We start from the raw sequence: 25,159 nt of genomic DNA, 5'->3' as shown, positions 1-25,159 counted from the left end.
TCCCCCATTGTTGCAGGTGTCAGTCCTTGGTCAGTTCTCCTTGAGTGGCTTAGCAGTCAGCATGGCATCATTTTGTCACACATTCTCCTGTAGAAGAGAAGAGTCAGGTTGATTGAAGGTTTGGGATATTATGAATGAACCTGCTGTGATATTGTGCACAAGTCCCTTTGTGGACATAGGTTTTCAGTTCTTTTAGCAAATGGTTTGCTGGGTCATAGAGTCTCTTATGCTTTTTTTTTTTCAGTAGACAGAATTGTAGCCATTTCTTTCTGTTGGTTATCAACTAAGCTCTACACATGAAGATCGCATTGGTCCAGGACTCATAATGCCTTACATTTTTCACAGTTCATATATATATTCTTTTATTGGGAAATTAAGCAGTGTGGGGTGATAGTCAATGTGTGTTTGTAGTCAGAAGATTTCTCCAGTCCTGCCTGGTCCCCACAGTCCCATGGCCTGCTTATAAAATAATCACTCAGAAGCTTATATTAATTATAACTGCTTGGCCCTTAGCTCAGGCTTACTACTGACTAGCTCTTACACTTAAATTAACCCATAATTTTTAATCTATGTTTAGCCACGTGACTTGGTACCTTTTCTCAGTTTTGCCTTCACATCTTGCTTCCTCTGAGTTTGGCTTTTGACTCCTGACTTAGCCTTCCTCTTCCCAGAATTCTCCTTGTCTGTTTATCCCGCCTATACTTCCTGCCTGGCTACTGGCCAATCAGTGTTTTATTTATCAACCAATCAGGGCAACACATTCACAGCATGTATTTTCCTCATTTTAGTGGGGCCACTGGATTACCTGCCTGCCATCTTTTGGCTTGTCAGATGGAAGTAGTACTAACCCTCAGGAGTCCTGGCTCTCGGGCCCATTCTTATGCCACCTTCTCCATCCTTCCTAGAGAAGGATGTGCCACACAAGACAACAAAGGTCAGGAGCTTAGGAAACACGAGCTAAGCACGTTACAGATGTCTTTGTTGTCTTTGCAGTTGACAAGCCAAGATAAGACCCCTGCTGTGATCCAGAGAGCCATGATGAAGCACAATCTGGACTCGGACCCAGCTGAGGAATACGAGCTGGTACAGGTCATCTCAGAGGACAAAGGTGGGCACATTCTCCTCTGTATGCCAGGTGCCAGCAGTCTGCACGTTTTGCTCTTGGTTGCTCACAGCAGAAAGGGCATGTAATGTTTTTCTTTTTATTGGAACCTAGTGGCGGGCCTGCATGTGTGCGTGCGTGTGTGCATGCATGCATGCGTGCAGCCAGAGCAGTACTATAATGGGTGGTCTGCTCTCACTGAGCTTGGAGCAAGGCTGGTGGCCTGCAAGCCCAGGCAATCCTCCTGTCTCCTCCCCTGACAGGGTGTGGTTACAGGCACAGTTTTTATGTGGTACTGGATCTAAACTCAGATTCTCATTCTTACACAGCAAGTGTTCTCATCCACGGGACCCTCTCTCCTGCCCCCTGGTGGCGTTTTTTAACTATGCAAGGGTGGCAGACTACAGGTGACCTTACCGTAGAATCAGTTATCTCAAGCAGCTCCCAGCTCTTAGGCCCCCAGCTCGTTTGCTGTTGTTTCTGGGGTTTTTGTAGGATTCCTGTTGTCCATCGTTTGTGTTCCCCATGAGAAGGACATTTTCATGAGCAGTCCCTGTGTGTCAGGAGTGGGTGTTCCCTCTGAAAAGTGTGTTTTCATGAGCGGTCTCTGTGTGTCAGGAGTGGGAAGCGGATGGAACCTGTTGGGTCTGGGCGGGTGGACACACACATCCTTTACTTGACACTGATTCTCTGTCCTGTGTGACCTGGAGGCACTCACGTCAGAATTTCCCATATGTTTCACTTCAGCGTTTGAGAGAGTTGTGGGCTTTTGTTGTTGTTCTTTTGTTTTCGTAATTTCTGATCAATCTTTAGTAACCAAGGAACTGGTGAAATGCACCTGTGAGGCCAGAACTCATTATTATTATTATTTTAAATGCTTTTCAAAGGTCTCTTACCCCTTCATGTGTCTATTTGCTCGTCTGAATTGGGGGTGGTAGGTTTGGGGAGAGAGGTAGGCAGGTGAATGACTTCTCTGTCACATTGTGGAGGCCTTCAAGAGCAGAATTGACAGTGCGCGTTGTTGACCGAGGCTAGCCCGGCCTGCCGACAGATCCACACTGACGTCCCATCTCAATGGAAGGCGCTGCTCAGCCACAAGGAGCACTCTCCTCCCAGAAAACAAAAGGAGAATTATGTTATTGGGGGGTGGGGAGACCACGGCTCCTGGCCAACAGATCACCAGGGTTCTCTCTTCGGCCCAGAGATGAGTGACTGGAGTGGGAACAGCGCCTGTCCCTGGACATTCGAAGCCGTAGTGTCCGAGGCAATCCTATTCCAGCTGCCTATTGGAGGTTTCTCAGCCATCCATCTTCGTCTTAGTTTGTAGGATAAAACCTTCTCAATTATAATTTGTGTGGGGTGGGGTGCACATGTGTGCAGGTGCCTGTGGAGGCCAGAAGTCAGCACTGGCTGTCAGTCAGCACTGGCTGTCAGTCAGTCAGTCAGCACTGGCTGTCAGTCAGTCAGCACTGGCTGTCAGTCAGTCAGCGCTGGCTGTCATTCCTTGGGCTCTTTCTTTCTTTTTTTTTTTTTAAAGATATGCTCTCTTGCCGGGCGGTGGTGGTGCTTGCCTTTAATCCCAGCACTCGGGAGGCAGAGGCAGGCGGATCTCTGTGAGTTCGAGGCCAGCCTGGTCTACAGAGTGAGTTCCAGGAAAGGTGCAAAGCTACACAGAGAAACCCTGTCTCGAAAAACCAAAAAAAAAAAAAAAAAAAAAAAGATATGCTCTCTTACTAGCCTGGAACCCAGCAAGTAGGTTAGGCTGGCCAGGGATCCATTTTCGTGTCTCTGACTTCTCAGTGTGGGATTGCAAGTGTGTGTCCATACCCAGCTTTTTAAGTTTTGTGTGTGTGTGTGTGTGTGTGTGTGTGTGTGTGTGTGTGTGTGTGTGCAAGTATGCGTCCATACCCAGCTTTTTAAGTTTCATATGTGTGTGTGTGTGCAAGTGTGTGTCCATACCCAGCTTTTAAAATTTCCTTTGTGTGTGTGTGTGTCTGTGCATTACGTACATGCAGTACCTGTACAGGCCAGAAGAGGCTTTCTGATTACTTCAAACTAGAGTTACAGATGGTTGTGTGTGCTGGGAATTGAACCTATGTCCTCTGGAAGAACAGCTGTGTGTTCTTTTAACCCTGAGCCATCTCTCCAGCCCCAAATCCAGCTTCTTTTTCTTTTTCTTTCTTTCTTCTGAAGTATAGGTTCTAAGAACTGAACTCAGGTCCTTGTGCCTACAAAGCAGTTACTTTTCAGGTGGAGCCATCTCCGGACCTTCAATTATAACATTGAAATGCAGTTGCAGTTAAAATTAGAAATCTGAAAGTGTTCTATTAAACTGTAGTGTGTGGCCACAGAGTAGTGCAAAGGAGACCAATGGGTCTGAAGATCCAGTGGCCCAGAGAATGAAACCCGGGCCTAGCTGTGCCCACCAACTGAGTGGTCTTAACAAATGCCTGACCTTACCAGCCATGGTCCTTTCTCACTTATCTGGAGACAAAAGCCCTCTCTGGTCCCTCATACATCCTAGGGCGATTATGAAATCAATATAAGAAATGTACCAGTCGGAGCTTTGTAGAAATGCTAAGTACTCTACAAATGGGACGGGTATCGTTGTGACCCCCAAAATAGGTGAGTGTGAGTGAGAAGACACTTGGGGATGTTAGTCCTTGTGGTGCACTTGAACGTAACATCCCAGTCTTGAGAGCCTGATCACCGTGGCTAGCTGTGGGGTCCCAGTGTGAGGAGTTCACTGGAAACTCCCTTCCTGCAGGTCTGCAGCCAGATGCCCTGCAACTTTCTTTCCTGACCTCACTGCCATAAATCCCGAGATCCCCACATTTGCCCATTTTATTCTTTGCTTTTAAAAACAGAAGAAAACAACTTTGCTTTGGCACAATTCCACAGGTGACAGCCCTTGTTCGTAAATTGCAGGTGTTTAGTTGGGCATGACTGAAGTTGAATACAGCTTGAAAGTTAGTGGCATGCACTGATTTCTCTCGGTGTTGTTTGGTGTTGAAAAGCAAACTCTGGGCGAAGCAGTGATTCAAAAAGAATAAAGAACGAGTTTGACTTGGAATTATGCCAAAAATATTTAATTTAATCCAAGTAAAGATGTCTGAACAAATGCTGTAAGTCTTGTTCATATTGCTGGACTCCTGTAGACTGTGGGAGCACATGTGTGTATTTGGATGGTAGGAAGCTAGCAGGAGTTGGGTTCCCATTCCAGCTCTGTGGCCCTGGGATCATCTTGGTGCCCCCACCCAGATATGTTCTTCAAGCTTTCAACATTCTCTATTTGAACAGTAAGTTCACAGGAATTCTGACACTTTATTTGTCTCAGTTTCAGATAGGGATTACATTTTGGGGAATGGTCATGAGGAGGTGTCCACACTGCCTGGTCCAGGTTCCATTCATGTAACCTGCCTCCATCCAGGCCTTGTGTCTGGGCAGGATTGACTCCTGCCAGTCAGCGATGGGCCGCCCTACACAAACTGACCAGCTGCTGTTTCTTTGTCTCTTCTAGAGCTGGTGATCCCGGACTCTGCAAACGTCTTTTATGCCATGAACAGCCAAGTGAACTTCGACTTCATTTTACGCAAAAAGAACTCAGTGGAAGAGCAGGTGAAGCTGCGTAGTCGGACCAGCTTGACCTTGCCCAGGACTGCGAAGCGGGGCTGTTGGAGTAACAGACACAGCAAGATCACCCTCTGAAAGGGACAGTCCACCCCTACTTGTCAAAGGCAGAGTGGGGCTGAGAACAGCTGTGGTGGCCGCAACTACCGCTCAGTGCTGAGGATCATTGGTGAAGCCAACAGATATTTATTGAGTTCAGATGTGTACAAAGCACTATGTAGGGAGAGTGGAAGTGAATTTGACATAAAAAGGATTAATGATTCACTGATACTCTTGGACCTGAACGTGAAATACAAAATGATCCACATTTAAAAATATATATACACACACACATATGTAGTGTGTGTGTGTGTGTGTGTGTGTGTGTGTGTGTGTATAGATATATATATATAAAAGGAACTTTACAGGATGTTCTGGACTATGGGAAAACCAATTTGCACAATGGCCTGGGAAGTTGAGGTCACTTTTTACAGGGAAATAGAAGGGACTGAGACCTTAGTCTCACACCTTCCAAATAAATAGATCTACCAATAGTGAGTATTCTTCATGCCAGTATTATAAGCCCAAACTCTATTTTTGTAAAGGGAGAGGATTACTTTCTCAATCCTGTGCCACCAGACGAACAAACTGCAGAGGTTGGAGTGGCCACGGGCTGCATGAAAGGCCGCCATGGGAAGGTTTGGATGAGTCCGTGGTCCCTGCCCTCTGCCCACATCTGCCGGAGCTTCAGAGGCTTGCGTGCCTTGCCGGTCCCCATTCACAATGCCTCTGGAGTCAACACAAGCTTGTTTCGATTTCTGGAAACCCTGTTGTGTTTCTGTGTCCTCTCCTAAAGAACATGCCGCAGTCATTACTGCCCAAGTAGCCGAGGTCTTCCGTAACTTAGCAGCCCGAGAAGGAAGTGCGGAAGAACGGCGGCTCCCATGGACTCTCTTCTCCATCTTGGAGTACCGCGCCTTGCCCTTCTGATTGCCTTTCGCATGTAAAAGTGTATGTCCGGAGTCTTTCGCCACCTGGAGCCTGGTACCTCTATCTTATGTGCAGTTTGTTCCTCAGGTGCAGACATTTCTACTGAGACTGACCACATTTGATCATTTCAAGCCTGTGAAAGATTTCTGAGCAGCGACCTCCCTGTAATGACCCCTCGGAAAATGCGCCCCCCCCCCCCATAACTCATCTAGCTTCCTTCCTTACTTTTGTAGCATTCCTGTGCCCAGTCACAGGGTAGGAAGGGGGCGTACACTGTCTCCGCCTTTTTGCAAAGAGATGCATCCTTCTAGCTGGAAACGATAACCTTCCTCCTTTCTCATCCCACACCTGCTCCCCTGGCGCCGCTGTTAAGTGACATTTTTGTCTGTAGTAATGTAACACCATCATGCTTTTGCTTCTGATCTTACGGATGTTGGCGTTTGGATGAAAAAGCCATATGGGGTGAGTTGACGTGTGTAAGAAGCACTTTCAAATTGTTGTCCCCCTCTTTAAGAAAAAATTCCCCCCAAATACCAGTTTTTATTCCAAAAATAAAGAGAATGAACCTAGGATATGATGTCCGGATTGTAACAGAGAACATTTTTTTCCCCTAACAGTGTATATAGCTCCCAAAGGTCTTGTGGGTTTATGTTATGTAAATAGCCATATGAATCCAACAAGAAACACCAGGAAAAGCTCAAGAGATTTGTGGCAATGGACCAAAGAGAGAGCCAAGAAGTCCTCCGATTCCCTTGGTGTTTCTAGGAGACTGGACTGGGCTGTGGAGACCAGCTGGGTGTCAACGGTCGGAAGGCCTTTCTTTCTCGTTTGTGAGCCATGTTTGGTTGGTGCTTCTGTGCATGGAGGGGAGATGGCAAGGATCACAGCCATCATGAAGACTGAAGTAAACCTAGCCTCAGCTTGGCTTTCTCAGTGTCAAGGTCAAAAAGTAAAGGCAGAGCTGTTGGCCTGGTTTAGGGTGTGGCTCCCAAGACATACGTGCTATGCCCAATGTGCTCACCCTGTGTAATTATACTGTATATGTAGAGCCTAGATTTATATTCTGCAATGTAAAAAAAATATATATTTACCTTTTTTAAAAAAGACAATGGAAATCCCAAGTGGATAAAACACGGTCTCGTTTATTTAATGCCACTTCAGTTGTTTTAACTTTGCTTCTGGGTGAACAGCTGGATGTTGTTTCCAGCTGCTCGCACGCTCGTCTCTCTGCATCTCCAGCATCTGTTTACCTTTTGGTTAAACTAATAAACTGGTTTGGGACTTGGTTGGCATGTGCTGCCAGACCCAAAGGGCTCGTATCTGGAGTGTTAATTAGGTGGGATCCGGGATCCGGGTTTGCCAGCATTGATTCTAAGGCCCTTTGTGAATCAGCCGGAGAGAACAGAGGAGCAGCAGAGGGCTGTGTCCACCGGCAAGGGTTGTTAGCTTCGAGGGAAGAGGGGTGTGCTCGGAATACACCAGTCACTGGTGGTGCTCTGCTTATTCTAGGAGCCACGCAGTGGGGCTGCCTTTCCGAAGTGTGAGCCTGGGGTGAGGACCCAAGGTAGGTCCTGCTATCTCAAACACAGGGCTGCCACCATCTGGACACTTGTGAAACCTTTGGTGATGCTCCCTCAGCCAGGAAACCCTCGATGGAATGGCAACGTCTTCTCAGAAGGCATCCCATCTCAGTTGACTTCACACAACACAGTCTCGTTGTTTTCATATTGTTACCCAGAATGACTTTCCTACAGGTTCCTAAGTTGGACCAAGTGGGTATTTTAAAGAGGAATTGATAGTGTGGCATGCCCTCTGGCACTTTGTGACGAATTTTTCAAAACCATTCTAGAACATGAGCGCCCCCCCAACACACACACATGTAGAAACCAATCTTGGAGTTGTGCCTGAAGTCATGTCTTTGGATTGCCTTCTCTGAGTCACGTTCAAGTTCACGCAGTGTAAGACTGTAGGCGGCTGCCGTGCTGTGCGCTGCTCTGACCTCAGTGGGATGGAGGAGTTTCCTGAGACTAATTGGCTTTCTCTACAGATGCCTACAACTCCAATATAAGAAGTTAATTACATTGCTGTTTTCCTTGAGAGATGTCTAAAATGAAATGCCACCGGAAGTATTTATTAGGCTACCTAGACTAGACTGAAGTCACAAAGAAACCTTAGTAACCTTAACCAGAGATTTTTCCTTTTCATTTGTGTGAGTGCAGCGGAAGCCAGGCAAGTCTCTTGAACTGTGACTAGGGACTCAGCTGCCTCCTGCCTACAAGTCTACCTGCTTGATTTTTTGCCCTTCAAGTCACAAGGATTTCTAAAATGGTTTTAGTCATAACAGTTCTGGCTGGCATGGCATCCATCATTCATAGTCCCATCACTATGTAGCTCTGTCTGGTGTCTCTGTCCAGGGGAGGCAAGACACAAATACCTGAAGAACTTGTTGAGCATTGATGTCTTTCTAGAATGTTCTACACTCATCAGGGACAGTGTTTAGAATACATGGTGAGGACTTCTGAGGGGGGCTGCGTGCTGCAGAGGGGAAGCGGAAGATGAGATGCTGAAAGGGGGGGCGAATATCCAAGAGGGATATAAATTTGTCTGAAAGGCAGAAAACTCCAAGCCAGTTTCTCCTCCTCCTCCTCCTCCTCCTCCTCCTCCTCCTCTTCCTCCTCTTCTTCTTCTTGTTTGTTTGTTTTTCGAGACAAGGTTTCTCTGTGTAGCTTTGGCGCCTTTCCTGGAACTCTGTAGCCCAGGCTGGCCTCGAACTCAGAGAGAACCACCTGCCTCTGCCTCCCACGTGCAGGGTTAAAGGCGTGCACCACCACCGCCCAGCTAAGCCAGTTCTCTTTAGATCATTATTTGCCAATTACTGTTGAGCGTGGGCCCTCAGTATTTCTGCCCAAACCCTGTATCCAGTGTGGAAGGACTTCATTTTAATTGGCAGTTTGAGGCATCTAATTCAAGCCACACCCCCATTCTTCCCTCCCTTTCTTCTCCCTCCCCGACCCCTTTTGTGTGTGTGTGTGTGTGTGTGTGTGTGTGTGTGTGTGTGTGTGTGTGTGTGTGTGTTGATGCAGGATCTCCCCTTCTGGGAGAGCCTCTGTGCTGCAGTGACTTCGATCCACGCCCTTTGTCACAGCGTCTCAGGAGAAATCATCGTGCCCAGCCACCATTTGTTACCAGAACAGTGTGGTGTGACACAGGCCCAGCCTTGTACACAAGCATATAAATGAGTGCCTGAAAGATCCCCTTAAACAAGAGATGATTGAAATTATTTCCGAATTGCTCCCATGCCTCCTCTCGAAAAATCAAGGTACCAGATCTGAAATGGAAGCAGCCTTCTACATGACTGCGTTTTTTCCCCACACACCCATGATCCTCATTTATATGACAGCAAACAGCCAAGCCTCCAGCAAAATCTTATCTGAGAATGTACACTATGATATCTATCTATCTATCTATCTATCTATCTATCTATATATATATATGTATATTTGATAAATTGTTGAATGATTAGTATATTATCTATCATGGATCGGAGCTACAGACTCCCATATATCAATCAGAGAGTGAGAGAAAAACTGTCAGACATTGTGTTAACACTGCGGTTTGCAGTTTGCTCTGTGTGTGTGTGTGTGTGTGTGTGTGTGTGTGTGTGTGTGTGTGTGTGTAGGGGGGGATCTGGAAAGCCACAACTAACAGGCATTCCTACCCCTTGAGGTTTATTCAGTGTTGAGTGACAGCACATTTACAAAGAGCTCTTCGCTTGGGTGCACAGGCTCAGCTGGCTGAGGGAGGTAAGCCCCAACCTTCTTGGATGGGGGAGCAGCCCATATTCCAGGTGTGAGATGGGAAAATGTTCGAGGTAGGGCTTCTATGAGTGGAACAGCACCCTGGGAAAATCTTAGCCTGCTTGGGGAAAGACTGACTCATGGAGTTGGAGCAGGCCTGGGGCTCCTACAGCTTGTTTCTTGGCTGTGACCCAAAGAGACTCAAGAAGACAGGCATGTAGGCTCTGCACAGACTCCCTGGGGCAGCCTTCAGCTTCGCGGTGAGGGGCTTTGACAGGCAACCGGAGCCCTAAGCTCAAGTATCCCTCTGAGGGCACTCACCTTCCCAGATGCCCTCTGCAGTCCTATTGGGTGAGAGAACCTCACTCAATAGAAGCCTCGGTTTCTCCTGGGTCCTCTTCTGTGAGTCCAATCCCTGCATCTTTCCTGTAGGAAGGGGCTTTGGCTTCACAAGCCCTGTCCAGAGACGTGCACACGTCCGAATCCAGGCTATTGCTGTCCCACCATTTCATCACAGGCCTAACCCCTTCAGTCTCTCCCACTGGGATAGGTTTCAAAGGATAAGTGGTCACTTTAAGGACTAGGCTAGTAACACTTCTGTTAAACCTCCCTCCTACCGCTAGTTTCTACTTGTTCCCTTCCCTGCACAGCCTGAGCCCCACATCACTACCTCCAAGCACAGCCTAGCATCTGCTCGTCTTCTCTTGTCCTGTACTTCTGTCCCAGAATCCCTCTGGGCATCAGGACTTTGCTCTTCTGGCTCCCACTTATCTCTTCATTTATGTATGCCCCCATTCCCTCAAATCTGCTTTTGTTGTTTTTTTTTTGTTTGTTTGTTTGTTTTTTTTGTTTTTTCCCCTGCACGGCCAGGTTGGACAATCTTACAATCCCTATCAAGTTTTCATGGTGTCAGGCTGGCTTAGACTAGCAGTCGGAACCTTCAGACTCACACATCGACACTAACTCAACTCTGGCTGGCCTGTCTGTCCCACACTCTGGTTTTCCTTCCAGAGGGGATACTTTCTCACAGATTGTTTTCAAGGCTGCTCTGAGACAGAGGGGGAAGGCTGCAAGTTCTTCCAGAAGCGAGCTTCTGGACACCTCTGACAGGACTGGGAACTGTTGAGGTTCCCCAGGGGCTTCGAAGCAGATGTTTTTCAGACCTTGGAAGTGCTCTGACATGGAATTTGACTGGCACACCCATTTCAAGGGAAACGATGCTGGGGAACCAGGGAGGGGCCTAAAAAATGTAGTTTATTCAAGAGTAAAGGGAATTGGTCCTCAGATGATTTTTTCACTCTCTCCACCCTTCTCAGAGCAAGGGGAGGATGGCGTGGGTTGTGAGCAGTGCAGTCGGTGTGTGGGAGCAGTCCACGCAAGACCACTTTAATTATGACCATGTACAGTGGGAGCAAGCAAACACACACACATGCACACACACGGGGGGGGGGGGGGGGGGGGGGGGGGGGGGGAGGGAAGGGAGAAGAAGGCCGTGGCCCTAAGGGTGGGAGAGAGAGTTTTCAGTGAATTCACAGAGCAGAAAGGAAGTTGGCCTCCTGCCCCCAAAATTTTAATGACATTCTGTTGGCCCTGGGATCCCACCCGGTGTCTAATACTTCCATCAAAATCCCTTCCTGAACACGAAAGCACGCTCATCTTTTCCCGTCCTTGTCACAGGCAGAGGCGCCATTTTCCATGTAGTCTGTGGTAGCATGAGGAAAACCACCACGGTTAGGTCTCTTCTCCAAGTGGGCACACAGAAAAGCCACTAGACTTTTCTTCTTGCCTCAGATGCCCTGTGCTGAAGAGGCTGCCATTCGAAGCTCACAGGGGACCCCATGAGTCCTTCCTCCTTACAGCTTCCTCCCTCGGCCGTGTTTATGAGAACGTCTCTGGGGTGACAGGTTTTCTGTGAAGAAAATTTCCCTACAAAATGGAATGTGGCTGTACTGACCATTTCCAGGACTGCCTGCCCTTGGGTGTAACCCGTTACATGCTGTTTTTCAAATGTAACTTTATTTTGTTATTGTTTAACTCCCCAGTGAACTGATTTCTTGTCAGTCAAGGAGATCGATCACTTGTGGCTCATGCCCCTCCCCTCCTGGCTTGGGAAGAGTCTCTCATAAGCTGCCTGCGGAAAGCCTCCTGAAAGCCATCTTTACTTCAGACGCCTGCTCCAACCGTGAGTGAGACACAGTCAGAGAAGCAGGTTTGTGCCCGAATAGGAACCTTTCTGGCTTCAGGCGCAACGGTATTCCAGAAAGCTCTGCACTGTCTGTCAGGAAAGGAACCAAAAGAGACTCCTAGAATCCCTCCCCAAACATCAGCCTCCTTCTTCAGGATCAGAAAGTAATCAAGTCGGCTTGCTGTCGTTACCTGGTCGGCCCTGTTCCGTTACCGATACCAGCACATCCTCAACTGTTCCATCCACCGACTCTCCCACTAGCTCTAGATGGGTCTTTGCACAGGGCTCCTTTCATTGTGCCTGGAAACCATCACCAAATGCCACACTGAGTCCTCCATCATCATCCATAGCCCTCCTCAGCAGAATCAGTTCCTCTGGTACCCTACAGCTCACTCCCCCCACCCCAACTCTAACATAAAGCTACCTGCCTTCGTGGCTCCTAAATTGACTGGCGTTCACAGTAGTCCCCTCGTCCCCTGAATGTTTCCATTCCCAGAACGAGGTCTGAAGCCAGGCAATGCTCACACACGGTTCTGGAGCCCTGGGGGAAATCTGATTTGAAATACTAGAGTCACTCTCCCCACCCTTTTATCTTTGAACGGTTGGATAGACTCATGTGTTAGCATGATGGAAGAGGGGCACCCTCAGTTCCCTGTAGGGGGAGACTTCCGCCTTGAACATACACCATAATCCACGCCAACTTGCATCCTTCTACTTGTCCACAGCAGCTCCCACAGCATCAGCAGGGCAGTAGCTGCCCTGTCTCGTTTGTCTTGGGGAACCCATGTCAGTTCATGGGTCTCTCTGGTTTTCAATACCCCAATGCAGATGTGGAAGTCCCAGAACTGTAGGTCCCTGGAAAGGTTTTGAGGAGCCAAGGAGCAAGCATAATTTAGATAAAAGGATCTTTGTTTTAATTTTAGGAAGAGCTCCAGAAGGCAGCTCATCACTTCCCCACCCTGAAATAGCACAGTACGACAGACCAGGGTGTGGGGATGCCTGCTCCTTCAGGTTCCCAAGGGATTCCAAGGGATGCCTCTTCTGCAGCCTACAGGTGCCAGCCCACACAGCAGCACCCGCACTGCCAAGGTCGGGCTTGCCTATCAGAAGATCCCAGCTTGGATCCTGAGAGGAATCAGGATGGGGTGCAGCTTCTCGGGCACTAAACAGCTCCAGGGCCAGAGGCAAAGTCTGCACTGAAGTCTTGGGTGTCACCGCAAAGGTCCGATGTCTAGGTTTAAGATGAGAAGGGAGACGAGACAAGTATGAGGTCAAGGAACCTCTGGATTGCTGAAAAGATGACTTTTAAGAGTACCAGGTCTTCAGTTTATAATATTCACATGAAAACATTACTGGGGATTCAAATTCGAGCAGTCAGAAACACAGGTTGGACAAACAGAACCAGAACTTTATTCACAGTTAGAAAGGTCCTAATCTAAAATTTTAGCATTGAAATCCAATGTCTTTTAAGAATGAAAATTCTTAAATCCGTCAGACCAGCTGACAGGGCACATGGGGAAAAGTTCTCCATTAAAACAACAACAAGAACACCACAAAAAGCAACCCAGTCTCCCTCCACTCCCAGCACACCTCCCATCCTTTAAAAAACACAGTTAAAGCCAGGCATACCTGCGCACATTCAAATTACAGACACCATACTAAACACCTAAAGTTTCTCCCGAGAGCCCTCCAATGCTCTTCCTGTTTTTCTAGATGAGGAGAGGCAAACTGGAGTTGGAGAAGCCTGGCTTCCCAGTTTCAGTGGAATAGCTGGTGGAGAAGACAAACAACCCAGCAGCTGAGGCGAAGCACCGAAAGAGGCGAACCGTCGAAAGATGCTCTCAGACACCCGGCTGTGAGTCCGGACGCCAGGACACAGCCCAGCATTGCCCCTGACGTAAAATTAGTCTATGAAGAAATGAGGAAGGAGCTTTAGGGGCCATCTTTTGAGAAAGGGTGTCGTCTACTTAGGATGGTTTTTAGCTTCAAGAGTTGCAGGTTGTTGACTTCTATCTGTTGTCCAGACCAAGGTCTCCCACACACACTCACTGGAGAATAATTTAGTCCTAACTGGTTATAACGCCTCTTTTCCCAGAGGTCTTCCCTGCAAAAGCCCAGCTGAGAAATTCAGGCAACTCAGATTGTTGGACCCACCTGTCTACACTGATGTTCCCCAGTATGGGATGAGAGCCTGAGACATCTGTTTCTCTGCCTCACCCTCCAGACAATGTTTTTTTCCCCCACATTTGTAAAATAAATAATTCGGACTATAATGAATTATTATAATCCAAGGCAAGAACAATTGTGACATCTGAAGTGTGTTCTGCCTCTTAACTGCGACTCATTAAAGTCACCCCTGCGGTTCATTCCCAGGCAAAGAGTGACGTAAAGGGTGGGAGGTGCTGGAGCAGCAGGTGAACCCCAGCACAGGGCTAGAATCACCCCATATCTCATTGTATATATTACAGTTTTCTTTATAAATAGTACATATTGGACTCAAGAAGCCACAATAAAAATGCTGAAGGTTGAGATCTTTCCCCCATAAATATCTAAATATTATAGCCACATGGAAACTAGATATTTTAATGAAAGATCTAGCTGCCATGATGGTCAAGAGCCATGTCTCAGCCCAAGCCAGCTACTCACCCCATCGGATAATGAGGCCAAGAATAAAAATCCACTTTGTAATAGGCTCAGGACAGAGTTCCTTTGAATAAAAGCTGAATTAATGGTCTGATTTCCCCACCCCCAGGCATTGGTTACATAGGCCAATTTTCAAGGTCACATAAAATCGACTAATAAATATAGTCTAGAGGGCTTGACATTTTCAAGGTCACATCTGTCACATAAAATGGACCACTGGGGTGAGTAAACAGGCCCAGTGGCTTGTCCATTTTGACTGCCTCCTTACTGTTGTGACAGCTTGTGGGTGCCATCTCTTGGACAAGAATATGAGCCACCCTGCCACATCAGTGTGGCGAACAGCATTCTAGGGCAAGTGAGCAGAACTGGGCATTTGGACTGAAATTTAACTTAGCCATTCCAGTAAAGGTTTCCCAGCGAATTTGGTTTTTGATTTCTGTGTTCTTCACTATCCAAAGTATGTTATTTTGATCGATCACATCAAATCACTTTGATTAGATGACTGCCATCTTTAAAACAAAAACAAAACAAAACAAACAAACAAACAAACAAACAAACAAAAAACCACCAACCAACCAGCCAACCAACCAACAAACAAAAAAAAAACCTGGAACAAACAGATGAGTAGCCCTTTCGAAAAACCAGACAGTGATGAACCATGCGGACGGACCGTGCTCCCGGGGAGCTTTCAGAGCTCATCCCTCGAAGGTACGGTGTCCAGAGAAGTCGGTGGTGGCAGTGCTTCGGTGTTCTTGGCGTTACTGTGGATGTGTCCTTGCTTCCGGGACTTCCAGGAATGTGTCCTGTCCCAGTCGGTGGCCACTGTCTCGTTGTCCCAGATGGTTGAAGTCTCTGTGTCGCTCAGATAGCCCGGCTGGCCTGTGTAGTGCGTGGGGTAGATGAGCAAGGGCTCTGCAGAGAAAGCTTTCAAGTCCCGGGCTTCATAATACTCCTTGTACTTGGCTCTGTAACGAGATGAGCACAGCCACGTGAGAGGCGGAAGCCTCAGGAGACAGGGAGGGGTAGAGGGTCTTGCTTGGCACCTCGGAAGCCGCCCAGGTTCATTTCCTGCATTTTAAAGTTGTATCGTTTGCAGAGAGCCTTAGGCTACAAAACAAGGGTTTCTTTAAAACTTTCAGAGGATCTGCACAAACAAATTGAAGCAAAAAAGGCAGGCCCGACCTGTTGCAGTTGGGTTGGACAGTTTGGTGAAGGAGCTTCAAGTCTTACTCTGAAAGGTGAAAGTTAAACTCTGTTGGACTCCTAGTGATAAATAAACATGATTGATTGACAACCAGTGTCCTGCTCCTGAAGAAACAAATGACACCTGTGGTGGCATTGTGTTCCTCAAAATATTGTGTACCCTAATAAACTTATCTGGGGTCAGAGAACAGAAAAGCCACTAGATACTTAGTTAGGCAGTGGTAGCACACGCCTTTAATCCTAGCATTCCAGAGGCAGAAATCCATCTGTTCAAGGATACAGCCAAGCATGGTGACTGACTCACACCTTTAATCCCAGAAAGCAAGCCTTTAATCCCAGGGAGTGATGGCAGATAACAGAAAGATATATAAGGAACTAGAAGCTTTTAGCTGGTTAAGCTCCAGGCTTTCTAGCAGCAGTTCAGCTGAGAGCCATTGGGATGAGGACACAGAAGCTTCCAGTCTGAGGAAACAAGACCAGCTGAGAAGTTGGCCAGGTGAGGTTAGCTGTGGCTTGTTCTGTCTCTCTGACCTTCCAGTGTTCACCCCAATACCTGGCTCAGGTTTGATTTTATTAATAAGAACTTTTAAGATTCATGCTACAGACACCTAAGACCCCAACAGTAGCAGTGGGTAAGTGGCATGGAGGCAGCTTGGAGGAAGGCTAGATGGGCACTGCATTCCAGTTCTTGCTTGCTGACCTGACTCTACGCAATTGGAAAGGAGAGGGACATCTTGGCCTTCCTCCAAGGGCTCCTATGAAAGTTATATGAAGGATACCTATGCAGTATCTTTGTCTGTGAGTGAAATCAAATTAAGTAATTATTAATTTCCCTTCTGTTTCAGGAGATAATGGTTTGACTCTATGTTTCTGTCAGGATTCAGAGGTAAAACATGTTGCATAAAAGATGTCATGTAGCTGGCTCCATCTTTACTGATGACAGGAGACGAAATGAGCCAGCTGCATCCTGGGAGCCTCAGCAGCTAAAGTGAAGGTCAGAGTTGGAGGTCACTTAGCAACGGAGGGAAGGAGCCAAAGTGAGAACCTGGCCTTCTGCTCCACTCATGAGTTTGGGAAGTACTTGTTGAGCAGCTATGACACATACCCTAAGGACCCAGAGATTCGAGGTTGTTCCTACCTCCAAGAGTTCATAGCCTACTGTGAGGACTGACAGATAACCATCATTTACCAGACCTTTTGATAAGTGTCTTGGTCATAGGCCTTTGGGATTCTGAGCACTGTACTCCAGTTTCCATCGATATCTGGCTCAGGGGCCACCTCCTCATTTCCTGAATTTCTTGCCATCCCCATGACTATGACTATCATGATACATCATGATGATTTGTTCAAGGGTCTACGTTATCTCCCACAGGGCGAGCACTGAGAGGATGTGTACCACTGCCTATCTAGTGGTACATACATGGAGTGAACAGAATGAACCCCAAATCTAGGGTGCTTGAGAAAATGACCTTTAGCTTCAGGAATGTGAAGTTATGGAGTCAGAAGTACAAACAGACAAGTAGATTCAGAGCAGACCATTGTCCTGTGCACTGGGTGATAAAGAGGACATTGGGCAAGGCATTCACCTCCTCTGCCTCATCCTTCCTGTCTGTTCAAGGGACTACTCAACCTTCTATGTTATGATTATAGAAGGATTCTTTAGAAAAGCCTTAGAACTAGAAAAAATACCAAGTTCTACCCAGGAGGCTTAACTCCTGAACAGTGTGTGCCCAAGGGACAGGCGGCCACGGCAGGAGACTTACACAGGGTGCTTGTTGTACATAATTGGCAGAAACTCATCCACTGGCAACATCTTCCCAAAGGGATCAGCGCCAACAAGCTTCTGTGCTCCCTCCAGAGAGATGGCGTAGCCCAGTGTCCAGTAGGAGTAGTCAGCTTCCACCAGATTTACAACGTTGGGCACCGCTTTCTCTGGCTCTTGGACTTGCATTCTTTTCCTGCCGATGTAACTGTAAGGAAATGGGGATGAGGAGAAAAGCATCAACTTGATTTCAGGGTATCAACTATTACAAGACTAGAGTGCACACTTAGTTTGAAAAGATATTTTAAAGTCTGGACTCTTGTGTCTTTTGCTAATGTACGCTACCACAGAGAACATTCCATTGTTATTCATAATTGCTATTGGTCCTCATGACGTCGGTTCCCCAGCTCCATTTATCAGCACCCCTACTCGTCAGGCCTAGTGGTCTCTCTTTAAGCCAGAGAGGGAAGATGCAAAGAGATGAAAAAATTGCTTGGGTGACTTCCCAGGGATGATATGGGATTTCCAGCTGTGTTTAGAGAGTTTGGAAAGGAACAAAAGAGGCCAGATGTGGGGTTCTTGAGTCTGTTGTCCTCACGTGCCCAGAGTTTCAGCCTTGGGTGCTTTCCATACCACTTTTCTTTTTTTTTTTTTTTTTTTGGTTTTTCGAGACAGGGTTTCTCTGTGTAGCTTTGCGCCTTTCCTGGAACTCACTTGGTAGCCCAGGCTGGCCTCGAACTCACAGAGATCCGCCTGGCTCTGCCTCCCGAGTGCTGGGATTAAAGGCGTGCGCCACCACCGCCCGGCCCATACCACTTTTCAAGTGCTGGTGTGAACAGGATAGAAAAGGCTATGGTAGACAGAGTCAGCAGTAGAGTGCATAGAAACCAAGAGGAGTCACAAAGGGTTCCTTCTAGACAGTTGGAATGTCAGCTCTGAAAGTCTTTTCCCCTTTACACTCTGCCCACACTCTGAAGGAGGCACTGAGACACGGAGAAGAACATGGTCTGTCTTCAGCTCTTCTGGGGACCTCAAGCATCCATCCTCACAGTCACTGTCATTTCAGACTGAAGAGTCGGGGTTTCTTGAGTGTAGTAGGAAAGAAACATCTAGTGAATATCTGAAATGTGGCTGCATGGGCCGAGGAACTGAGTTTATAATCTTACTAATTTAAATTCCAATTTAGGTGGTGCCCCAACGGATCCATCCTCAATACAGCCCCTACACGTAAGGCTCAGGGTATATCATGAAAGAAGGGGATGCAAGATTGTAGGAGCCAGGGGGTCAGGATAACTGCTATGAGATTGCATCTCCCAGGAATGTCAGGGAAGCTGCATCCAGGAAGTCTCAACAACATGGCTGCCTAAACAAGACCTGCTAACATAGACGACATGCTAACATAGATGAGTGATATCTCGTGGGGTCTCAATCCTAGATGAAGAACTACAGGAAACCAAGGAATACTGAGAGCAGGAGAAAGAGTCTCCCCGCCCCGGGGAAGAACCCCCAAACTGGGTATCCAATACTAAGTGATCAGCCCTGAAGTCATATACAGACTCCTCATAGTCTACAGACTAAACAAGTTCTATTTATATGTTTAGGAACATATATTTACATAAATATGTAGAATATACATATATGTAATAAAAATTAAAGAAAAGGAGGCAGAGGCCATGAATTTGAGAGAGAGCAAGAGAGCTACATGGGAGGGACTGGAAAGAGGAAAGGAAAAGAGGAAAATGATGAAATTATATTATAATTTCAAAAGCTTAAAAGAATTTTAAGCCGGGCGGTGGTGGCTCACGCCTTTAATCCCAGCACTCGGGAGGCAGAGCCAGGCGGATCTCTGTGAGTTCGAGGCCAGCCTGGTCTACAGAGTGAGATCCAGGAAAGGCGCAAAGCTACACAGAGAAACCCTGTCTCGAAAAACCAAAAAAAAAAAAAAAAAAAAAAAAAAAAAAAAAAAAAAAAGAATTTTAAAAGTAAGTTATAATTTTGATATTTTAGCTCTGTAAAATGCTTTTCTTCCTGAAAAGCAAATTTATTATTTGGTAGGACTACAGTTTAACAGTTGACATTTTATTTTCTGGTTTAAATGTGTTCTGAGTGTAATTATATATATAGGCTTTTAAAGATAGCATAAACACCATAAACTATCTCATTAATGGTTAGAAATATTACCTACATGCTAAAATAGTGATATTTGGATATATTCGGTTAAATAAAAATATATTAAATAAGACTAATTTTATTATTATTTCTATCATTTATTTTTTTAACTTCAGTGTGGTCAGAACATTTGAAATAACATATTTGGCCCACAGTGTAGCTACTGGAGAAAACTCCACAGATAAGTCCTGTGACTGTTACATCATCCCAATTTATTATTTCTTTTTCCTGGAAACATCAAGGCTGCTAATCATGGACGGATGGTTAGCTTTTATGTTCGATATGAGTAATTCTTCATTAAAGCAGTTAACAGTTCTTAAAAAGAGGAATCGGCGACGGGTTTTAGACTACCCTTTTACTCTTCCTTCCTGGATCTGATGGCACTCCGTCCTGAGAATGCACCCACCATGCCGCACACGAGAAGGGATGTGTGCCGAATCTCTGCTTTAGGTGTCCCGGACTGCGTTTTCTGTGTCAGTCAAAGGTGCTTTTCATGTGTCACATGAGCGCAACACAGCTTCCAGTCTGTGTGGGCATGAGGTTCTATCACAGGCCGTACAGCCACAGATGTAGAGGGGCCGAAGAACAGTGACTTCTGAGGACCAGAAGACTGACCTCAGCAAACTGTTCAGAACATGGATGGCAGGACTCAAGTTGGACAGGAAAGGTCTCTTTTTATTACATTGTACTGATTTTGAGGTCTATCTCCAATTAACTCAGAAGTTAGTTGGGACATGCTGGGTTTCCTTTTCCATTCAGGATGGGCCATTTTCTGTGAAAACAGGTGTTCCACCACGGTCCAAAATTATCTTCCCTGATGAGGACGGAAGGGCAGGGAAAGCTGGGCTGTTCCAAACGAGCAGGCTCTGGGTTGACAATATTACCTTAGAAGCCAGCTGGGAACCTTGGGACGTTTCTGCCTCATTGGAGGGAATAGAAAGCATCGCTTATTTTACAAAGGAAGAGAAAAAGCAGGAGAGAAGGGAGAGACAGGGAAGAAGGAAGGGAAGAGAAAGAAAAGACACTAGCTCAGAGGCGAGAGACAAAGCATAATAATATGAGCTCCGAGCCAGCACCCCTTCAGTGAGCCTGGCTTCCTGTCACAAGCGGTCAGTGTTTTCCTTTATGAGACAACCCCATCCCTGTGGAGGAGCTTTCTTCCGAGCCTCCCACACCCACCCCATCAAGGACTGCCAAGTCCACCCTTGTCCTGGGAGCTGAGGTTCAAGTACATGGCAGCCCTTAAATGAATGCCCACTACTCCCTCTTCACACACTGCCCACAGCTACTGCTTTGTAGGTGAAATTTCCATTGTTTTCCCAAGGAGTCCTCAGGGCTTCTCCATGGCTCTTTCCAGAGGCCCTGATCCAACTCCAATCTCATTAAAAAAAAAAAAAAAATCCCCTGTAGTTTCTCACCTTGGACAGTAGATGGAGGTAAAAACAACTGCCCAATCTCTCCCTATTTCTTATTTCTGGAAACATCTGTGGTGTGAAAACCAGGCAAATGGGAGGAAGCTTGAGTCGGGGGGCTCCTACCAGCTGGGGAGGTGGGCTTTCTGTACCTTGGAAGAAACTGCCTTTGAGTGCTATCGGTCTTGTGACTCACATCAGTTCCCAGTCCAGCTGAGCCTTGTCGATGTCATCCATGAGCTTCATTAGCTTCTTCTTAAACTGATGCTCGAAACGCACATCATCCTCAATGACGAGCGTCTTCTCCAGTGCCCGGTCAATGACCTGTAAAGGCCATCAGTGGGGAAAGACTGTAGGAAAGCTTGGATACGCATGTTCATGTGTGAAAGCTCATAACTTGGATCCAAGAAAATAGCTGTCGACAGCAGGACATATAGATGATCGTGGCATATCCATAGCAATGAGGATAGATGACCCACAACCCCATCAGTGTTACAGTGGTAGCAGTCTTGCAGGCTAACCTCTCTCATACGCAGTACTGAGAGCTCATATGTATTGTGTGGGTCCACTCACATACAGCAAAGTACAAAGACCGACCGTCAGATGTCAGGATGTGACAGCCCATGGAGAATAGTGGCCAGAAGGGGGACACCTCTGGCATACTTGTCACCTGTTTCTTGATCCCAGTGTTTATTAATACGGGTGTCTCTTATGGGTGCGATCTCACTGACAGTAGCTTATGATCTGTGTGCTTCCATATATTTCTGTAACATTTTATTTAAAGCTTAAGGAGTGAAGAGACCACAAGGAACTGGATCATTGAAGGAGAGACCCCAAGGGATCTGTCTTTAGTTTTCCCTTTTCTTTTTGTCATTCTCTCTTGTGGGAAGGGAGCCTCGTTCACGTACCCTGCACACCAATGCCGTCCCCATTAGTATCTGGATATGTACGATACAGGGTCAAGCTATGGCTCTGACTCTTCTTACCTGAAAACAGTTAATGATTTCTACTTGTGTAAAAAGAATCCATCCTTTCCTAAGCCTGCCTCACATGCCTCCTGTGAGAGTCTTACATGAATTCATATGATAAATGATAACATGACAGACACACACAAATCACTCCTGTTTATAGTGAAGATGAAGTAAGAAAAATAAAGTTCATATGGCATACATACCCGCACCCACCACCATCCCTAGCAGCCTGAGGCCACCATGCTGGTGTGTTTGTTGCTGGCCTTGGGCTGATGGGAGGAACAGAGCAAGAGCAACTTTCAAGCGTGCTTCTGAGACAATCAGAGGCTCCCTCTTGCATCTGGTTCTAATTCACCTGGAAAGTTCCCTTCTCCCTCTTCCTCATTACTACACTGTTCCTCTAAAGAACTAATTACCTCTTTCCAGACAGAGAAGTGACTGAGGAAGCAGCCAATTTCACCCCGCGTTAAAGGCCTGGAGGAGTAGGGATCACGGTACCCTGGTAGCATTTCAATGTTCCAGGCCTTCAGTTGGCTTGTGTTGAGTGCCCTGCATGACAAAGAACATGCATGAAGACATCTAAGTCAAGGTGTCCCCACTCCAGGGGAGAAAGAGAGAGGGAAGGAGAGAGAGGGGTGGGGTTCTGCATGTTTCTTCAGAGCCTTTCTATACACGGAGAAAGACTTCTCAGTTTCCTACAATTCTCTTGACGCCCTCTGGGTTGGTATACCACAGTAGCATTATGAGCATGATGAAGGTAAAATGGCCTCTTCTACATGTGTACATCCATCACTGTGCCCAACATGTTTTTTTTTTTTCATAGATTTTCTAAATACTTTGAAAAAGTACTCTCCTAATGGAGGAAAAGCAATTTATAGGCACATTACATCCTGGAAAGGTGGAGGATTGCTGTGAGAGGATCCTTCTGTATGCTGAAAATATGTGTTTCTCTCATTTTGGTTGACAATAAAGTTGTTTTGGCCTATAACCAGGCAGAATAAGGCTGGGCAGGAAAGACAAATGGATATATAGGGAGAAGGACAGAGCCAAGGAAGCAAGACATACAGAAAATGAAGTAACAAGCCATGAGCCATGTGACTAAACATAGATAAGAATTATGGGTTAAATTAAATGTAAGAGCTGGCTAGTAATAAGCCTGAGCCATTGGCCAAACATTTACAATTAATATAAACTTCTGCGTGTTTATTTGGGACTGGACGATCGGGACAGAAAGGCTCCACCTCTGGTTACAAAGGACAGGCAGTAATGAGAAGAGAAACCACGCACACATGGCATTCCTTTGGACCTGAAACTCAAACAAGGTAAAAAATAAAACAACACACATACATTTCCCAAATGGTGGAGTAAAGGTCTCTCTGTAAGAGCAATGAGACACTGGTGACAATGGCCAAAAACTCTGGAAAATAACTAAGGTCCCACAGTAATCCACAGAGTATTTGTTGAGGAAAACAGCGGAATCTCTGTAAGCACAGTTGGGCTTGTAGGCTTTGTCTTTACCTTAACTGAACTCCTTTCTCCTCAACCCTACAGCATCCTTGAAAAACAGCCACTTCACAAAACCATGAGCAGTTGTGAAAACTGAAAGTGACAGGGTGGACTGGGACTCCCCAAGGACCTGTCCCCAGGACACCATCCCAATTCAAGCCAACAGTCTCCAGAAACACCATTCTCAGAGCTTGTCTTTATTTGACTGGACTCTGGGTTCATTCTCTGTGAACAGTTCTCTCTGCAGGTATTTGTTCAAAACAGCTTTAACATTAGAGTTACCTGGGAAGCATTACCAGTTAGGGCTAAGGAGAGGCTACCGAAAACAATTAAAAAGAAAACTGAGGACAAAAATATTTATAATATGGGTTTTTTAAAATCTCCATTATATCTCTGAGAAAAAAAGTCCCAAAGACCCCAGTCTCTCACCTCCTACTTTAAGCTTTTAGATGCCAGGGAAAAAGGTAGTGAAGGCAAATGGATTCAACATTGTCATCAACAACAAGGGATTTTAAATAATACAATTATCTGCTGTCCACAAGAGACAGGATTTAAATTCAAAACACAAATAGGTTGAAAGTAAAAGAATGGAAAATGAAATATGATGTGAACAATAGCTGTAAGAGAGATGAAGGGCTGTATTAATATCAGAAAAAAATAAACCTGTAGAGAAAATATATTCTAAAGACAATGAAATATGAAATATGATAAATCATTTAGGAAGACATAACACTTACATATAAATAAAACTTGAATAACACTATAAGCCAATAGACCTACAGACATCTGTAGAACACTCCATTCAATGATAGCAAAATATGCATGTGTTCAAGTGTCCCTGGTGCATTCTCTAAGAAAGTCATGTGTTAGACCATAAAGACCACAAAGACCATAAATCAAACCTAAGTATGTTAAAACAACACAGTGGAATGATGAACAACAAATGAAACTGAGAAATTCACAAACCCATGAAGTTAACAAACTTCTAAATAATCTATGGCTAAAAAAGAAATCATGAGGGAAACTAGAAAATATTTTGAAATGAGTGAAAATGCAGTATATTGCAAGTTATGAACTGTTCTTAATACAGTACTTAGTTATACAATTATAGCTGTAACTAATTAAAAAGGAATATATGTGACCTAACCAACCATTTTTGAAAACTAGAAAAAGAAAAGCAAATTAAACTCACATTACATAGAGAACAGTAAGGACTACAATGGAATAAATAAATTATAGAATGGAAGACAACACAGAACACACACACACACACACACACACACACACACACACACACACACACACACGTCTTTTTATTTGAAAAGATCAACAAAACTGACAATCTTTTACCTAGACCCACAAATAAACAAAGCCAGTAGATCCATTTACTACTATAATTATTAAATTCAAGAATGAAAGAGCAGGTATACTATTGACCTTATAGAAGTAAAAAAGATTATAGTATAAATGTTTGTTTGCCAAAGTTATAAAAAACCTAAATTAATTTCAAAAGTAAAACGACTGAAATTGCTTGAAAAACAAGCACACACACACACACACACACAATTAGAATTGATAAATATGGTCGCCGAGTACGTGATCAGTATACAACATCAATAGTGTTTGTATACATTTGGTAATACATATTCAAAAATTAAATTAAGGAATTAATTTTATTACCATATCACCAACAAATGATAATAAATTTAGCAATGTAAACGAAAGACTTACAAACTGAAGGCAACAGAACCTCATTCCAAGAACTGACATAGATCTAGTAAGTGAAGTGACTTGTGATGATTCCTGGCAC

At 45.5% G+C, this 25,159-nt stretch overlaps 2 protein-coding genes across 7 annotated transcripts in view; one reads left to right on the top strand and one right to left on the bottom strand.

The window, feature by feature from the left end:
• The window catches only part of Rgl1 (ral guanine nucleotide dissociation stimulator like 1), a 265,779-nt gene extending 258,759 nt beyond the window's left edge, over positions 1-7,020 (top strand). For all 3 annotated transcript variants that reach the window (XM_052737182.1, XM_052737180.1, XM_052737181.1), the window contains 2 exons: positions 994-1,108; positions 4,623-7,020. In XM_052737182.1, the coding sequence (XP_052593142.1) occupies positions 994-1,108; positions 4,623-4,810 (303 nt within the window). In that variant the 3' untranslated portion in view covers positions 4,811-7,020. The remainder of the gene's footprint in view (positions 1-993; positions 1,109-4,622) is intronic.
• A 5,618-nt stretch (positions 7,021-12,638) lies between these two features.
• The window catches only part of Colgalt2 (collagen beta(1-O)galactosyltransferase 2), a 104,794-nt gene continuing 92,273 nt past the window's right edge, over positions 12,639-25,159 (bottom strand). For 3 of the 4 annotated variants that reach the window (XM_052737186.1, XM_052737185.1, XM_052737183.1), the window contains 4 exons: positions 22,260-22,392; positions 21,069-21,196; positions 17,293-17,499; positions 13,071-15,291 (listed from right to left, as the gene is read on the bottom strand). In XM_052737186.1, the coding sequence (XP_052593146.1) occupies positions 15,015-15,291; positions 17,293-17,499; positions 21,069-21,196; positions 22,260-22,392 (745 nt within the window). In that variant the 3' untranslated portion in view covers positions 13,071-15,014. Of the gene's footprint in view, positions 12,915-13,070; positions 15,292-17,292; positions 17,500-21,068; positions 21,197-22,259; positions 22,393-25,159 lie in introns of those variants that run through there. The other variant, XM_052737184.1, reaches the window with a different exon arrangement.

Source organism: Peromyscus californicus, unplaced genomic scaffold (assembly GCF_007827085.1).
Source record: "Peromyscus californicus insignis strain IS unplaced genomic scaffold, ASM782708v3 Scaffold_14__1_contigs__length_90479793_seg_2, whole genome shotgun sequence".
Lineage (NCBI taxonomy): Eukaryota > Metazoa > Chordata > Mammalia > Rodentia > Cricetidae > Peromyscus > Peromyscus californicus.
The sequence above is the reverse complement of the archived record's forward strand: the minus strand, read 5'-3'. Positions and strand labels throughout refer to the sequence as shown.